We start from the raw sequence: 13,824 nt of genomic DNA on the forward strand, positions 1-13,824 counted from the left end.
TAAAAGGAGAGCTATCAGGACTATGGTATTTACAATGCCTTTAAAAACTCATTAATTTTTAAGTTGGCTATATGTACCCATTTTGTTTTTTGTTCTTCTTGTTATTAACTGTATGCATTTGTTCTTCTTGTTATTAACTGTATGTATTTTTGTATATTTTTTATGATAATTGAATAAAGGAAGTTAAGAAAAACAAACAAAACAAAGACAAAACCTGGTGGTTCTGGATGGATGAACTTACAGAGATAGAGCATCTCTGGTATTTCTGAAGTTATGCATTAACGACAGTTGTCGTTTTACGGCAGGAGCCAGTTTCCGCTTTACGCCAACTCGCCACTTCCTTTCACGCCGGCGCTCGGTCGGGGATTTACACAGTTGAAGACCGGTTGGATTAAAAATCCCGATAAGGTGTTACATAACTCACGGTAAGATTAGAGAAAAATATGAACAGATGTATGAAAAGTCGCCGGTTTCACTTGTGTCTGAAGATTAACAGTAGGGTGTCCTGTGTACGTGTATGTGTCCTGCTCCCAAGTTAGCTTAGCCTCGCTAGCGCGGCCACCTGGCGACATGAGTAGCGTTAGCCACCGTTAGCTAGCTGAGTTAGAGCTGGGGAAAGTAACCACAAACACAACAGTTGAGCTCTCCTGTTCTGATTAATATACTAAATATAAACCAGTGTTGTGCCCCAGGCGAGGTTCTTTAGGTGTTAGCTTATTCAGTTAGCATGTGACGGTACAAGTGAAGGTAAAGCTATGCTAATGTTAGCTTGTAGTGCCAGATGTCAGCTGGTGCCGCTGATCGATAATAGATGCAGTTAGTTTAGTTACGTTTACCGGACACTAGTAATAGAAAGCAACTAAGTACATTTAATCAAGTACTGTACTTAAGCAGAAATTTGAGGCACTGGCACTTTGAGTTTTTGCGTGTCGTGCAATACAGGTAAATGTAAGTTTTTACCCCACTACATTTGTCTGACATTTATTCATATGTTTACTTACGTAAAGGATCTGAGTACTCCTTCAACCACTGAATATAACACTACATTTTGTCGTAGTCGACCGACTGCCAGGCTTATTGATGAATAGACGTAGTCAATGTATTCTCATAAATGGCATTCTACACGCATATATTGTGTGGTTAGTCCAGTGTGATCGTGAAGGAGAGGTGCTAGGAGCATTACAAAAGCTCACAAACATGAAAAACAAAAGCTTTGTATTTGCTTTGTTCGTATTAGAGCTACTCTCCTTTACTGTTATGGACCAATAAGGTCAATTTGGCATCGAGCAAATTCACAAAGTTACTCTTACTACCATTTAATTTAATGTTGTATGTTTAGGGGTCAATGATGACTAGCCCACTGCGCAAGCTGATCAGTGCCTATTTATTGTAGTGCATTGCTGGAGAAACCAGTGCTGCTCATTGCCTGAGACCCTGTACATGTTTAGACTCTAACACTGCAAACTTTTTTTTTTCAATCCAGACATAATGTTAGGAGACTGTTAGTCACAGAAATGTCTTTTTCATCCTGACTTCAGGTCATGGCGAAGTTCAACGCCCCTGTGATCCAGGACAATCCATCTGGATGGGGTCCATGTGCAGTCCCCGAGAAGTTTAAAGACATGCCCTACCAGCCTTTCAGCAAAGGAGACCGTCTGGGAAAGGTTTGTTTTCTCGTTAAATACTTTGCTTTGCTAATTTGCTTTTTCGACTGAAAGAACCAAGATGTTGTCAGTTTTTCTCACACTGTTTGTTCTCTGTCAGGTTGCTGACTGGACTGGAGCAACTTACCAAGACAAGAGATACACAAGTGAGTAAGATGGCTGCCCACCCAGATTAACCTCCACCCAAAAAAGTTGTTTATTAGTTTTGAATTAAAATGTCTGTGTGATAATTCAGTTGAAAATCAGATTGATAAAAAGGTCTGGACACATGAACTCTCACATTGGAAGGTTGGACATACACTATTTAAATGTAGCTGGCTGTCAAGTAGATCAATCGCCACGGGCATTTTCTGGATTTAAAGATATCATTGTAATAAATGAAAATGTCTCAGACTGAGGCACTAGATATTAAAATAACAGGCAATGCAAAACTCATTTATTTACATTGGATTCAAAGTATTTAACTGCAATTTGAAAGATATATGCTTTCTATTGCGTTTAATGGAAAATGTAAAACCTTTAAAACATTATTGGTAATTATCACATGTTTCAAGTTGATTTCTTACGCAATTCTGTGTTGTTGTTTTTTTGTGTTCAGATAAGTATTCCTCTCAGTTCGGAGGCGGTAGTCAGTATGCTTACTTTCATGAGGAGGATGAGACGAGCTTCCAGCTGGTGGACACCGCCAAGACGCAGAAGACAGCCTACCAGAGGAACCGCATGAGGTTTGCTCAGGTACAACAGACCACAAAGAGCCACAAACACAGCGGAGACCGAATTTCACCCTCTTGATTTAAAATGTAACGTCCCCTAACATAATGTCTGTTTTTTTCGACAGAGGAATCTGCGCAGGGACAAGGACCGCAGGAACCTGACTCAGTTCAACATGCAGACGCTCCCGAAGAGCGCCAAGCAAAAGGAGAGGTGAGAAATCTCCTGTTTTTAGCTGATATTCTGTCAAGTGTGTCTTAATTTGGTTCCCAGTATGAGATCCCTTCTCCATATTGTGCGTTGACAGCTAGTCTTGTTGTAAAGACAGTTTAACCACAATTTTTTTTTTGTTCAGGGATCGTATGCGCCTGCAGAAGAAGTTCCAGAAGCAGTTTGGAGTCCGTCAGAAGTGGGACCAGAAATCCCAGGTTCTGTTCAGTTATTCTATTGTATTACTAGATCAGAGCTGCAACAATAAGCTGATTATCTCAACCAAAATATCTGCATTTATTTTGATAATCGATTCCTTGTTTTTGCCATTTGTCAAGTAAAAATAAAGATTAGTTGGTTGCAGCTTCTCAAATGGTTAAAACAATCACTGCTTTTTTGGGCTTTTAGCTTCACAAATAAGACTTAGACTGTGGAAAATTATAACCTGCATTTTTCAGTGTTATAGACATTTTACAGAGCAAACAACTAATTGATTTAGAAAGTGACAGGTAGATTCATCGATAATGTTTTGTAATTTGAGAAGTTGTTTCTGATCCCAGGATTTTAAAATATGAATGAAAAGTTGTCAAAACAGTGTATTTTGTGACCAAAGAATTTATCTTTGTATTCTTGAAGTAGGATGATTCTTCTGTTTAGGGTTTTTGGTGACATTCCTCTCACCCAACATTCTCTCTCCCTTCATGCCCATGTACTTTAAGGCGCAGTTGAAGCCCAGAGACTCCTCTGTAGAGGTAAGGAGCGACTGGGAGGTGAAGGAGGAGATGGACTTCCCCAGACTGATGAAGATGAGATACATGGAGGTGGCTGACCCTCTTGACATGTGAGTTAAACTGACCTGCTCTTTGTCATCAGTCATTAAGTCAATGAACACAGGGGATGATGAACTCTTGTTTCCTGCAGTGAGTGCTGCGGTGCTTTGGAGTACTACGATAAGGCCTTTGACCGGATCACCACCCGCAATGAGAAGCAGCTGAAAAGCATCAAGAGGATCTTCCACACCGTCACTACCACTGACGATCCTGTCATCCGCAAGGTACACAGTTCTTTACATAATGAGCTGCACAGGAAGCACAACATAGATCTGAAGTTTGTTGCTGTTTTGATGCTTTCTTTTTCAACTAAATGTATTTACTTGTTCTCTTTCCAGCTGGCTAAGACTCAGGGTAATGTGTTTGCCACTGACGCCATCTTGGCCACCTTGATGTGCTGCACACGCTCAGTCAACTCCTGGGACATCATTGTGCAGAGAGTGGGCAACAAGCTGTTCTTTGACAAGAGAGACAACTCTGACTTCGGTGAGGCTCTGAGAGGTTTCCCATAGACTTGAATTCAATTTGTGGGCAGGATCTTTGATCATGAAGCAGAAAGCGTCAGACAGAGTGACGGGACAGCTGATTCATATGAATGTGTCCAGTGTGGGCTGAATGCGCACCGGCAGGTCTGCGTTATAAACATCTGGCCTTTGAAATATCTGTGTTATAGCTGTGATTTGACAAACAACGATCATCTGTTCATGTCTCTCACATCCAGGAGCCATCTCACTCCCTCTTCCTCTCCTTACAGTTCTTGTACTCATACAGCTGGTTACATCCAGTAACTACTATTATTAATGGTGGAATGTTAGTGAAAACACCTGCGCTGCATTCTTAGTCGCATACGTATTTTAATTTTATTAGGTACTGCAGTATGCACAACATACTATTTCCTAATAACATTGTGCCCTGAATTTTGACCCTCAAATATCTGTTACCTTGGAGATAAAACAAAATGCTATTCCCCAAGTTTGCTAAAGATGGAGGTTAACCTGGAGAGCTTTGCTGTTGTTACTTAATGTATGTAGTTTCAACTCCTAAGTTATAACAGCAGACATTATAGATTCTAACGTATATACATGACAGTAAAATTACCCATGTATTTCTATGTCACTGCTATTTTCATAATTATGTCCTTTTGTTGTTGGTTATCTTTATGATTATTTTGTTCACTTTATTAATATTCCTATTATTACTATTCAACTGGTCATCAGTCACTTGAATGCACTGTCATCCGTCATTGCGGCTTCTGCCAGCTGTCAACAAGCTGTCTAGCTGTCATCTGTTTGCGGCTCAGTCGATGTGACATATCTTCAGCTGTGCAGAAATTTCCTTTACATATATATAAAGGAGTTCAAATTAGCACAACCTTAAAAATCTACAGCAGTAAAATGCAACATACACATTAATGCAGTAGTGATATTATTCCAAAAATATCAGATATAATAGAAAAAAACAGATGGGGAGCATTTACTGCACAGTGAATACTTATACTTTTCATACTTTAAGTGCATTTTGCTGATAACGTACTTTTACTTCAAGGTCTTGAATGGAGGACTTTAACTTGTAGTGGAGCATTTATACAGTGTGGTATTAATACTTTAACTAAAAGATCTGAATACTTTTTCCACCACAGCATTTACCACCTTTCTGTAATGCTGTAACATCTGTAACTGCTCCTCCCAGATTTGCTCACTGTGAGTGAGACCGCCAACGAGCCGCCGCAGGATGAGGGCAACTCCTTCAACTCTCCTCGTAACCTTGCGATGGAGGCCACATACATCAACCACAACTTCAGCCAGCAGTGTTTACGCATGGTAAGAACAATTTAACAATTGAATCCCTTTACCTGTAGCCAGGCTAGCTCTTTCCTTCTGTTCCCAGACTTTGTGCTAAGCTAAGTTAATCATCTGCTGACTGTGACCTTATGTTTTTCAGATATGAAAGTGGTGTCAATTTTCTCATCTAATTCCATCAGAAAGCAAATAAGCATATTCCCCAAAGTGTCGAACTTTAACTGGTGCCTCTAGTAATTCATGGTTTGTCTGCAAGTTTTCTCTGAAGGATCTTGAACGTAACGGGAGTCCTAAAACTTCCTAAATGTGTATATTTAATGATTATGTGTCATGTTTTTCCTTTCTTTTCTTCAGGGTGGAGAGCGGTACAAGTTTCCCAGCTCCAACCCATTTGTGGAGGAGGATACAGACAAGAGTGAGGTGGCATCTGTAGCCTACAGGTAGGCACTGAACCCTGCTGCTTAGTTTGCAGTCACATAGATTAAACATCTGTTAGCCTGCACAAAGTCTTAAGTGTGTGTGTGTGTGTGTGTGTGTGTGTGTGTGTGTGTGTGTGTGTGTGTGTGTGTGTGTGTGTGTGTGTGTGTGTGTGAAATGTTCGATTTATGAGCACAAGATACTAAAAGTCTGCTGGCTGTCGTTCTCTATCATACATCAGTGTCATTTGATGTTTTGATAACGACTTCCTCTCAGGCTGATGGCTCGTGTTTGTTTTTTAGGTACCGTCACTGGAAGCTCGGGGAAGACATTGATCTGATTGTCCGCTGTGAGCACGATGGAGTGATGACTGGTGCCAACGGAGAAGTGTCCTTCATTAATATCAAGACCCTCAACGAGTGGGACTCCAGGGTAAGAGGCAGCATGAGGGGAAGCAGAGGGAGGGCCATTCTACAAAATTTGGTTGTAATACAGGGCCAGAATTGCAGACAGGATACATTTTATCATTTCGAAATGGCTAATGTATTTTCATAGGGTCTGCTAAAGTAACAGCTAATGATGACCAAGGCCTGTAAAACACGTTTTATTTGATCAAGTGTTGTTTTTTTTCCTTGTAGTCAAATATTGCTTAGTTATATTTTGACAGAACTTAACATACAACTCACTGAGACCACATTAGTGTTTATTTTTCAAGATAAATATCCATTAGTCCATATTCTGTTTGTCCTCACAAGAGGAGTCGTGACCTCAGCAAACAGATACAAAGTAAACTTGACATAACAGCAGGGAGACAGTGAAATGACTTTGTGAGCAAAAAGCCAGTAGAGGCCAGTAATTGTCAGGATGTTTTATCACCGTGGGAAGATTGAAGCTGCATTTAAGTTCCTTTGAGACTGTAGCAGTCCCAAAAAGATCCTAAGGACATAAAAACCAAACCATAAAAAAGTTTTTAAAATTCATTAAAACTGCCTTTTGCTTTTTGTAATTTTCAAAACTAAAAATTTTTTGTTGCTCTGTTTCATCACCAGCATTGTAATGGCGTGGACTGGCGTCAGAAGCTGGACTCTCAGAGAGGAGCCGTCCTGGCCACCGAGCTGAAGAACAACAGCTACAAACTGGCCCGCTGGACCTGCTGCGCCATGCTGGCTGGGTCAGAGTACCTTAAACTGGGGTGAGGAGCCCACACACAAACACACTCACTCACACACAAGTGATTCTGTCATACTCGGACAGATCATAATCTTAGCATGTAGCATTAGCAAGATCTATAGTAGCTTCTACTTTACAGTCGCTAAGAATGTACCAGCAGGTGAGACTGAGACACTAAGGACATTCAGCCTAATGATGTTTTGTTCCTAAAGATACAGTCTGTTGATGTTCTCTGGTCATTTAGCAACAATTTTAGAAGCATTTCCATCTTTCTACTGCGTAAACGGCTCAGTTTATGAAGAGACCAGTGAAATACTTATTCAGGTTAACAAAGAACAAACATATATTGCTTGTCATAAGGAAGGATTCAGTTGCTTGCACAGAGACAATAAGCACAAATTCTAACAGAGCAGTAGTTTGTCAAAGCTTGGACTGACTGTGTCGTTGCATCACCGTGTGCCATTCAGGTACGTGTCGAGGTACCACGTAAAGGACTCTGCTCGTCACGTCATCCTGGGAACCCAGCAGTTCAAACCCAACGAGTTCGCCAGCCAGATCAACCTGAGCATGGAGAACGCCTGGGGAATCCTCCGCTGCGTCATTGACATCTGCCGCAAGCTGGATGAGGGCAAGTACCTCATCCTCAAGGACCCCAACAAGGTGAGCCGTCAGTTTCTGTTCAAGCTTTGTGCTACAAGAATTCAGAAAAAACTGTTCAGCTGACGGATCGATACTTTTTGTGTTTGTGTCAACAGCAAGTGATTCGGGTGTACAGCCTGCCCGATGGGACCTTCAGCTCTGATGAAGAGGAGGAGGAAGAGGAAGATGAAGAGGATGAGGAGGAAGAAGGTGAGATCCAGTTATTGCTAGTTTTTATTCCTACATGTAAAGTACTTTAATATAATGTACAGTTTGAGCATTGGCAGCAGGCTGATGGTTTAATTCTGTAGGGATCAATGTTTCTAAACTGAACACCATGTTGTTGTCAGAGTTTTCCCATCCATCCATAGGTTATATTAAACTTTTATTCACTTGAGGGCGGGGCAATATATCAAATTAATAATTCAAGTCTGGAAAATAAATCCAGGACTCTGTTCTAAGAAGCAGGTTTACTTAGTTATCAGGATAACTTGGCTGAATAAATTCCTGAACCACATCCGATCTGGAATACAGCAACTATCGAGTAACTCACAAAACCTGTTTCTTAGAAAAGTCTTCACATTAATCCTGTTTTGTTTACTAATAAAACATGTTTTCTTTTCTCTCACTGTAGATGAAGACAACTGAAGTGTGGAGTCAGTTACAGTGACCAAAGGAAGCCTTCATCATACATAAAGAAACACAAGTTAACTCATTTTGACATTCAATAAAGACAACAAATTGGCCAACTGTTTACGTGTTCATTTTTTTTCTCCAAACATGGGTTATAAAGCCTTATTGTGATGCATATCAACAGTTACAGTTAGCTCCTGCAGATATTGTAAGCATAAGACAGACACAGTGTCAATGAATCTCAGGCTTAAACAGATGTAAACATCTTGAGGTTTGTGTGGCTGCTCTGCTTATTCCCAGATGAACTTCAGAGACATATCACCGAGTCTCTCCTGAAGAACCTGATCAACTCTTTGACTCTGAGCGGCAGTAAAGGTGTTCTTCCAGTCACCAATCTTACCTGTAATGAATGAAAAGAAAAACAAATTGAGCTTGATATCTGTTTAAATGTTTCTGCACACAAGCTGCAGTTATGTTACGTTACCTTTGCGCATGAAGTCTTTCTGCACCTTATCTTGTACAAACTCATAGTTGGCTTTTGAGTTTTTCTTCATGTTGTTAAACGTAGCTTTTTCCACAACTTCCTCAATGGCTGCTTCACTCAGGTTTTTCTCCAAGAAAGTGCAGATCTTAGTCACTGCTGCCTTCAGGTCCTAAAAGGGAAACAGAGGCCCAACAGACAAAAAGTTAAAACACTGACAAAGAATGCATTCTTTTTAAAAGGGTTATTTTTCAAATTATCATGGCTCTTTTTAATTAATAGTATTAAATGAAATGTGTCCCTTCCCCACACCATCTTTTAGTCCAAGCTAAATGAAAATGCTGAACAACCACATTGAAACCACATCTTACCAAAATCATGTCCTCATAGGTCAGGAAGAGGATGTTGTACTGGTCTCTCATTGAATGCCACACCCTGATGTGGTCAAACCAGGAAGATGCTCCAACTGTGTGATGGATGGATGGATGGACAGATAATTTATCTCAGAGGGGAAATGTGCATGTCACAGCAGCAGTATACAAATGAACCCCACAGTACAAAGAGTAGTGCAAACACAACTTTATAAAATGTGAAAAAAAAATCATAGCACAGTGTGCCATAAAGATGCTATAGTATAAAACCTTATGATACAGTATGCTATAAAGATGGTTGCTGGATTGCTCAATGATAGAAAAGGGGTCCTTGAAGAAAAAAAGGTTGGGAACTGGTAAAGCAGGTCATACAAATGTATTTAAAAAAAAAACTATCAATAGTCAGGTCTTCACAATCAGATGATTATCAAGTACTTTACCGTTGCCTGCCAGATACTGCTCAAGGAAGTCCTCAAAGCTCTTGGGAGTCTCCAGGAAAGAAGAGTTTAAACTGAAGTGATAATAGGAGACAATGTTGTCCTTTGGATTCCGCATCACGTAGATAATCTGACATAAAAACAAACATCAGTCATCCCAGAGTTGAAACCAATACGTTCTCTCCTTGATGCTGAACTCCACTCACACCACACCTTGAGTCTTAGCTCAGGCACGTAGAAGCCTATTCCATCAAAAATGCTGGAAAAAACAATCACTGATTCACAAACTTTGAATGTGTATCACAAATGTTTTATTAGGAAATTACATGTTTAATTATTGTCATTTAACCAATAATCTTAGAATTTTAGTAAGCCAAGATTTTCACTGTGTTTCTCCGTTTGTTTAGGAAAGTTTTAACATATTTCACCACCTTGACTTTGTATCTCATAATTACAGCTGTAAATACAACTTCATTAGTTGCGTTGTCAATTGACAGAAAATGAATCAGCAACTAACTGTGTTAGTAAAGCAATTTTTGAAAGAAATGCCAAACATGGTGATTGTTTCATCTTGTTAACCTGTTCAAAACCCAATTATGCTCCAAACAGAAAAATATTGTAATGGTGGCTTTCTACTTTAAATCCACAAAATAATTAATTATTAAATGATACTTAATTAATTGAATAAAAATAATAAATAATTGAATATATAATTAGCCAGTTTTTGTTTTGATTAAGATACTTAATCATGTGTTGTTGTGTTTTTTTTTCATCCATTCCAAAGGACATAGACTCTTAACGCAGAAACCACCTATTAGGACAAATTGTAATGAATGGTCAGGAAATTACTTTTACTTAAAAGAATAATTATCATTATTATCATTTCATGAATGGTTAACATGTGTCAATGAATAAAGTGATGCTTTAAAACACATCGCATATAATTTTGCATTGTTTTCCTCATTACCACTCAAAATATATTTAATTTCTGAAGTATCCCACTAACAGCATGTTGAAAAGCTCCTGAGATTAATATTCTGTGGACATAATCAAAAGGATGCTGACTGTATTATTAGCAAATCAAATTAGAAAAGTATTTCCCTTTTTCATTGTCTGGTGACACTCTGGTCCATTGTCTATTCCCATGGACAGATATATTTGGAAAAGTCCTGAGTAAGAGCTAGAAATCTTTCATATGATATTTTGATGTGTAAGTAATATAACATCTCATGTTTACTTCCTCCTTGCCTCACAGTATGCAAATGTTGTAGGCCACGCTTGTTAAAATGGGGACGTGGCTCTACTGCAGTCCACTTCAGATAAGGTGGAACACTGTGACTAGTTTATAGACATCCCATCATATAAGTCCTTGCATTTGGGTGGACTCAGATGACAGTAATCATAGATCTAGACATCCTAGAAAAGTTATGTCCCTTGGAATGAACAGGGATCTAAATGGATTAAATATCTTTAGGTTTGGGACTGTTAGTTGAACAGTAATCTAGCAGTTTTGAGCTGGCTCTGCAGCAGTTTCCTCAACGCCACCCATGCCACCACCACAGGCACAAAATGTATGTTGGATCAAGAGAGCTGACAGGATCGCATCTCACTGGAGTTGTGTAGACTTCATGTGACAAATAAATGATTGATTGAGTTAAACATGCAGTGCAAAATAATATTCAGAATATATATGAAATGAATAGTAATAAGTAGATATTAATATATATAAAAATGTACAGTATTAACGTGTTAACATAGAGATTTTACTGTTTTGGACTTTCATAAAATACTGACCTTTGCCTTCTTGTCCTTCAGTCCTGGAGGCATGAGAGATGGGGTGAGGTGAGAGGAAAAGAGCCGTGGAGAGGGTCGCAGAGCGTAATCTTCTCGACCCCCCTGAAACTCCAGCCACGGCATTTGCTCCATGTTGTTTGGATATTTATTCAGACCCCCGTCTAACTCACAGATGGAGATGATGATCTGTTGAGTCCATATCGTACCTGTGGGGTGGGGGGGCATATGTTGAGTTATGAGACATCATACCTGATCAGTAAATCTGTTCCCAGTTAAAGCAAATAATGTGATGAAGAGTTTGTCTCACTCACCTGACTTTGGATATGTGACGAGGAATACATCACTATCTCGAATTTCAAAGCTCTGGAGTGAATCGATGTGCTCTGGAGTTGTGTAACCAGCGCCAAAGTTGTAGTTTTTATACCTGAAGAGATAGTCATTTATCTGTTCCATGTTACTTCTGAATCACACAGAGGTGAAGTGTTGATGTTTAAATGCTTTAAAACCCTCTCAAGTCTGACCATTAATCTGTGAAAATACGGAGCATGTTTTATATATAGTTGCATAATTTTGAATATTGAAGACATTTTTGTAAATTTTGAACATAGGAGTGCATATTTGTGCATATGCATATCTATGCAGATCACGGGAGGGCCAGCAGAGTGACAACTGTATCTTTAAACCAGGAAGAAACAGAGACAAATGTCGGGCTTTGGCCTGTTTGATTTGGTTGTTGTTTGCTAAATCTACTTAATACCCTCATACGGTGGCGTTTTTAGATGAAAAAAATTATGTTGTTACTGACCAAGCCTTTCTTTTAAGGTAGGTGGCCCTGTGGGTAACGTGTGTATGTGATGTTGGCTGGTGGGGTTTGTTATAGGAGGTGTAGACACTGCTCCTCATTCCTGTGGTGGGTTATGTTGGAATGTACATTCAAGCTGTTTTCTTTGTGTCTTTGATCTGTATGTTCTGGTGTCTTGCATGTGGCTTGTAAAATGTAGAGGTGAATGCCTGTTCCTGCCCAAAGTGAGAGCTGATATAATCCTTTTCATGACTGTTAAAGTAAAACTCATGACACTCTCCTTTAATGCTCCAGAAACTCTCCTTTAATTTACATTAAAGGGTTTTTGGTTAATTGTGTTTTTCTTGTTTTCTTGCGGTGTTACTGCTGTTTTGCCCAAGGGTTATTCTTTTTTAAATGTATCTACCTTTAGTTTGTACAAGGTTATATTAACAGTAGAGGAAACAGTGCTATCTCCCACCTGCCCATGTTAATGTGTTTTTTGTCTTTGCTTTTAGGCTGAACCCTGACTGAGGAAGGGAGGGTTGGGGCCTGTCCAAGCCGGGGCCTAGCTCCCCATGCATCCACTCCTATTGCACGGTGTTTTTTCACCTCACACCTTATCTTTAGTTTTGTGTGTGTGTGTGTGTGTGTGTGTGTAACCTCACTCCCCTTTTTTGCATTGACTTGGCGGGTGGGTCTTGGTAGACAGCAACCCTGCCCCCTGACTGATAGTTCTTGACTTACACAGAAACATTTTTTTTGTATGTTCAGGTTTTGGCTTCAACCAGGACTGTCACATAAGTTTTAATGGTTGCCAACAAATATTGTTTTTTACGTCTAGTTTAGGTCATATATTTAATTAATATTATTGTTATTACTTTGAAACCTTGTCTCTGCTGTCCCCTTTGTGTCAAATTGGTAAAGAGGACCATCTGAACACACTCCCAGTGTACAAAAATGAAGCCAAAATATCCTGGATATGGGTGCTGCCATCTTGCGCTTTTGGAGCCACAGGCTGTGGTTGAATAATGCTAAGGGAGGTGCCCAACTGAGTGAAATGACCTAAAAGTATCTAAGCATCATCCATAATTAGAGCTCTTTGAATCCTCCAAATACAAAGGAAAGGAGCTACAATGCTTCCTTTATTTCCTCCTTTATAGGATACACTGGAACATCCTTTACGAAAGGAAAGGAGACAACACCAACCCAAAAGTTCTGGCAGCAGCAACATTTAAGGTGATGCACCATAGAGTGCAGGAATGAGTCCTAAAAGCCAGAAATGAGTTAGCATTCAACACACCTGGTTCACGCATCTCAAAGTTGATGTTTTTTTTTTTTAAAGCCTTTGGAAACACAGCTTGAAATAGTAAAAATGCATATATTATATCAAAGTTGAGTGTCTCATTAATCATCCACAAAAGTCTGAGTGAAAATAACCATTAATAACTATTAGAAAACCTGGTTTAAAAACAGCTCATTTTGCTGTTTAGACCACTTGCCAGGACAGAGTGGGCGTGGCAGATAACGCTCTGATTGACAGCTCCCTCGTTTTGATTGACATCTCCCTGGCTCAGCAATGGCTGCCACAAATTTAATCCAGCCGTACATGTTTGAGCCCTCTGATGATTCAGAGGACGAAGCAGAAGCTGAAAATGATTCCTTTCAGGTGGTCACTGAATGGTAAGTTTCAAAATGTTTTGTGATTCATATTAATGTTACTTCGTAGAATAGTTAGCATAACTTTTACATGCAATGTTAGCTGAGATGAATGACAACGGGAGGCTAGCGCTTTGCCTTTCTTCATTGAGATACGTTTTCATTGAAAACATAAATCTGCTCCGTTTTTCTGATAATAGCCTTTTTCATTCAAACACATCCAGTCTT

At 39.5% G+C, this 13,824-nt stretch overlaps 2 protein-coding genes across 3 annotated transcripts; one reads left to right on the forward strand and one right to left on the reverse strand.

The window, feature by feature from the left end:
• The first annotated feature begins 304 nt into the window (after nt 1-304).
• Nucleotides 305-8,189, forward strand: eif3d (eukaryotic translation initiation factor 3, subunit D). Of its 2 annotated transcripts, none has more exons than XM_050069455.1 (16): nt 305-425; nt 1,539-1,664; nt 1,765-1,810; nt 2,263-2,399; nt 2,503-2,588; nt 2,731-2,803; nt 3,305-3,426; nt 3,507-3,639; nt 3,754-3,901; nt 5,105-5,235; nt 5,569-5,654; nt 5,934-6,063; nt 6,681-6,823; nt 7,269-7,461; nt 7,557-7,650; nt 8,075-8,189. In XM_050069455.1, exons 2-16 carry the CDS (start codon nt 1,542-1,544, stop codon nt 8,086-8,088), a joined length of 1,659 nt encoding a protein of 552 aa, XP_049925412.1. In that variant the 5' UTR covers nt 305-425; nt 1,539-1,541; the 3' UTR covers nt 8,089-8,189. The 2 variants fall into 2 exon arrangements, with proteins under 2 accessions (XP_049925412.1, XP_049925413.1); XM_050069456.1 differs by having other exon boundaries at nt 3,311-3,426.
• A 174-nt stretch (nt 8,190-8,363) lies between these two features.
• LOC126405630 (amine sulfotransferase-like) lies at nt 8,364-11,609 on the reverse strand. Its single transcript, XM_050069436.1, has 6 exons — nt 11,468-11,609; nt 11,157-11,362; nt 9,366-9,492; nt 8,926-9,020; nt 8,553-8,726; nt 8,364-8,468 (listed from the first exon to the last, which is right to left on the reverse strand). The coding sequence occupies exons 1-6, from the start codon at nt 11,607-11,609 to the stop codon at nt 8,364-8,366; spliced, it is 849 nt and encodes a 282-aa protein (XP_049925393.1).
• Between the last annotated feature and the right edge of the window lie 2,215 nt (nt 11,610-13,824).

The sequence above is a fragment of the Epinephelus moara genome, chromosome 18 (assembly GCF_006386435.1).
Source record: "Epinephelus moara isolate mb chromosome 18, YSFRI_EMoa_1.0, whole genome shotgun sequence".
NCBI classification, from domain to species: Eukaryota; Metazoa; Chordata; class Actinopteri; order Perciformes; family Serranidae; genus Epinephelus; species Epinephelus moara.

Coding starts and splice junctions, on each gene's coding strand:
- eif3d (XM_050069455.1), top strand. CDS start 1,542: ATGGCGAAGTTCAACGCCCCTGTGATCCAGGACAATCCATCTGGATGG. Junction 1,665..1,764: donor AAGGAGACCGTCTGGGAAAG/GTTTGTTTTCTC, acceptor GTTCTCTGTCAG/GTTGCTGACTGGACTGGAGC. Junction 6,064..6,680: donor TCAACGAGTGGGACTCCAGG/GTAAGAGGCAGC, acceptor TTTCATCACCAG/CATTGTAATGGCGTGGACTG.
- LOC126405630 (XM_050069436.1), bottom strand. CDS start 11,609: ATGGAACAGATAAATGACTATCTCTTCAGGTATAAAAACTACAACTTT. Junction 9,021..9,365: donor GCAGTATCTGGCAGGCAACG/GTAAAGTACTTG, acceptor TCCATCACACAG/TTGGAGCATCTTCCTGGTTT. Junction 8,469..8,552: donor ACTTCATGCGCAAAGGTAAC/GTAACATAACTG, acceptor ATTACAGGTAAG/ATTGGTGACTGGAAGAACAC.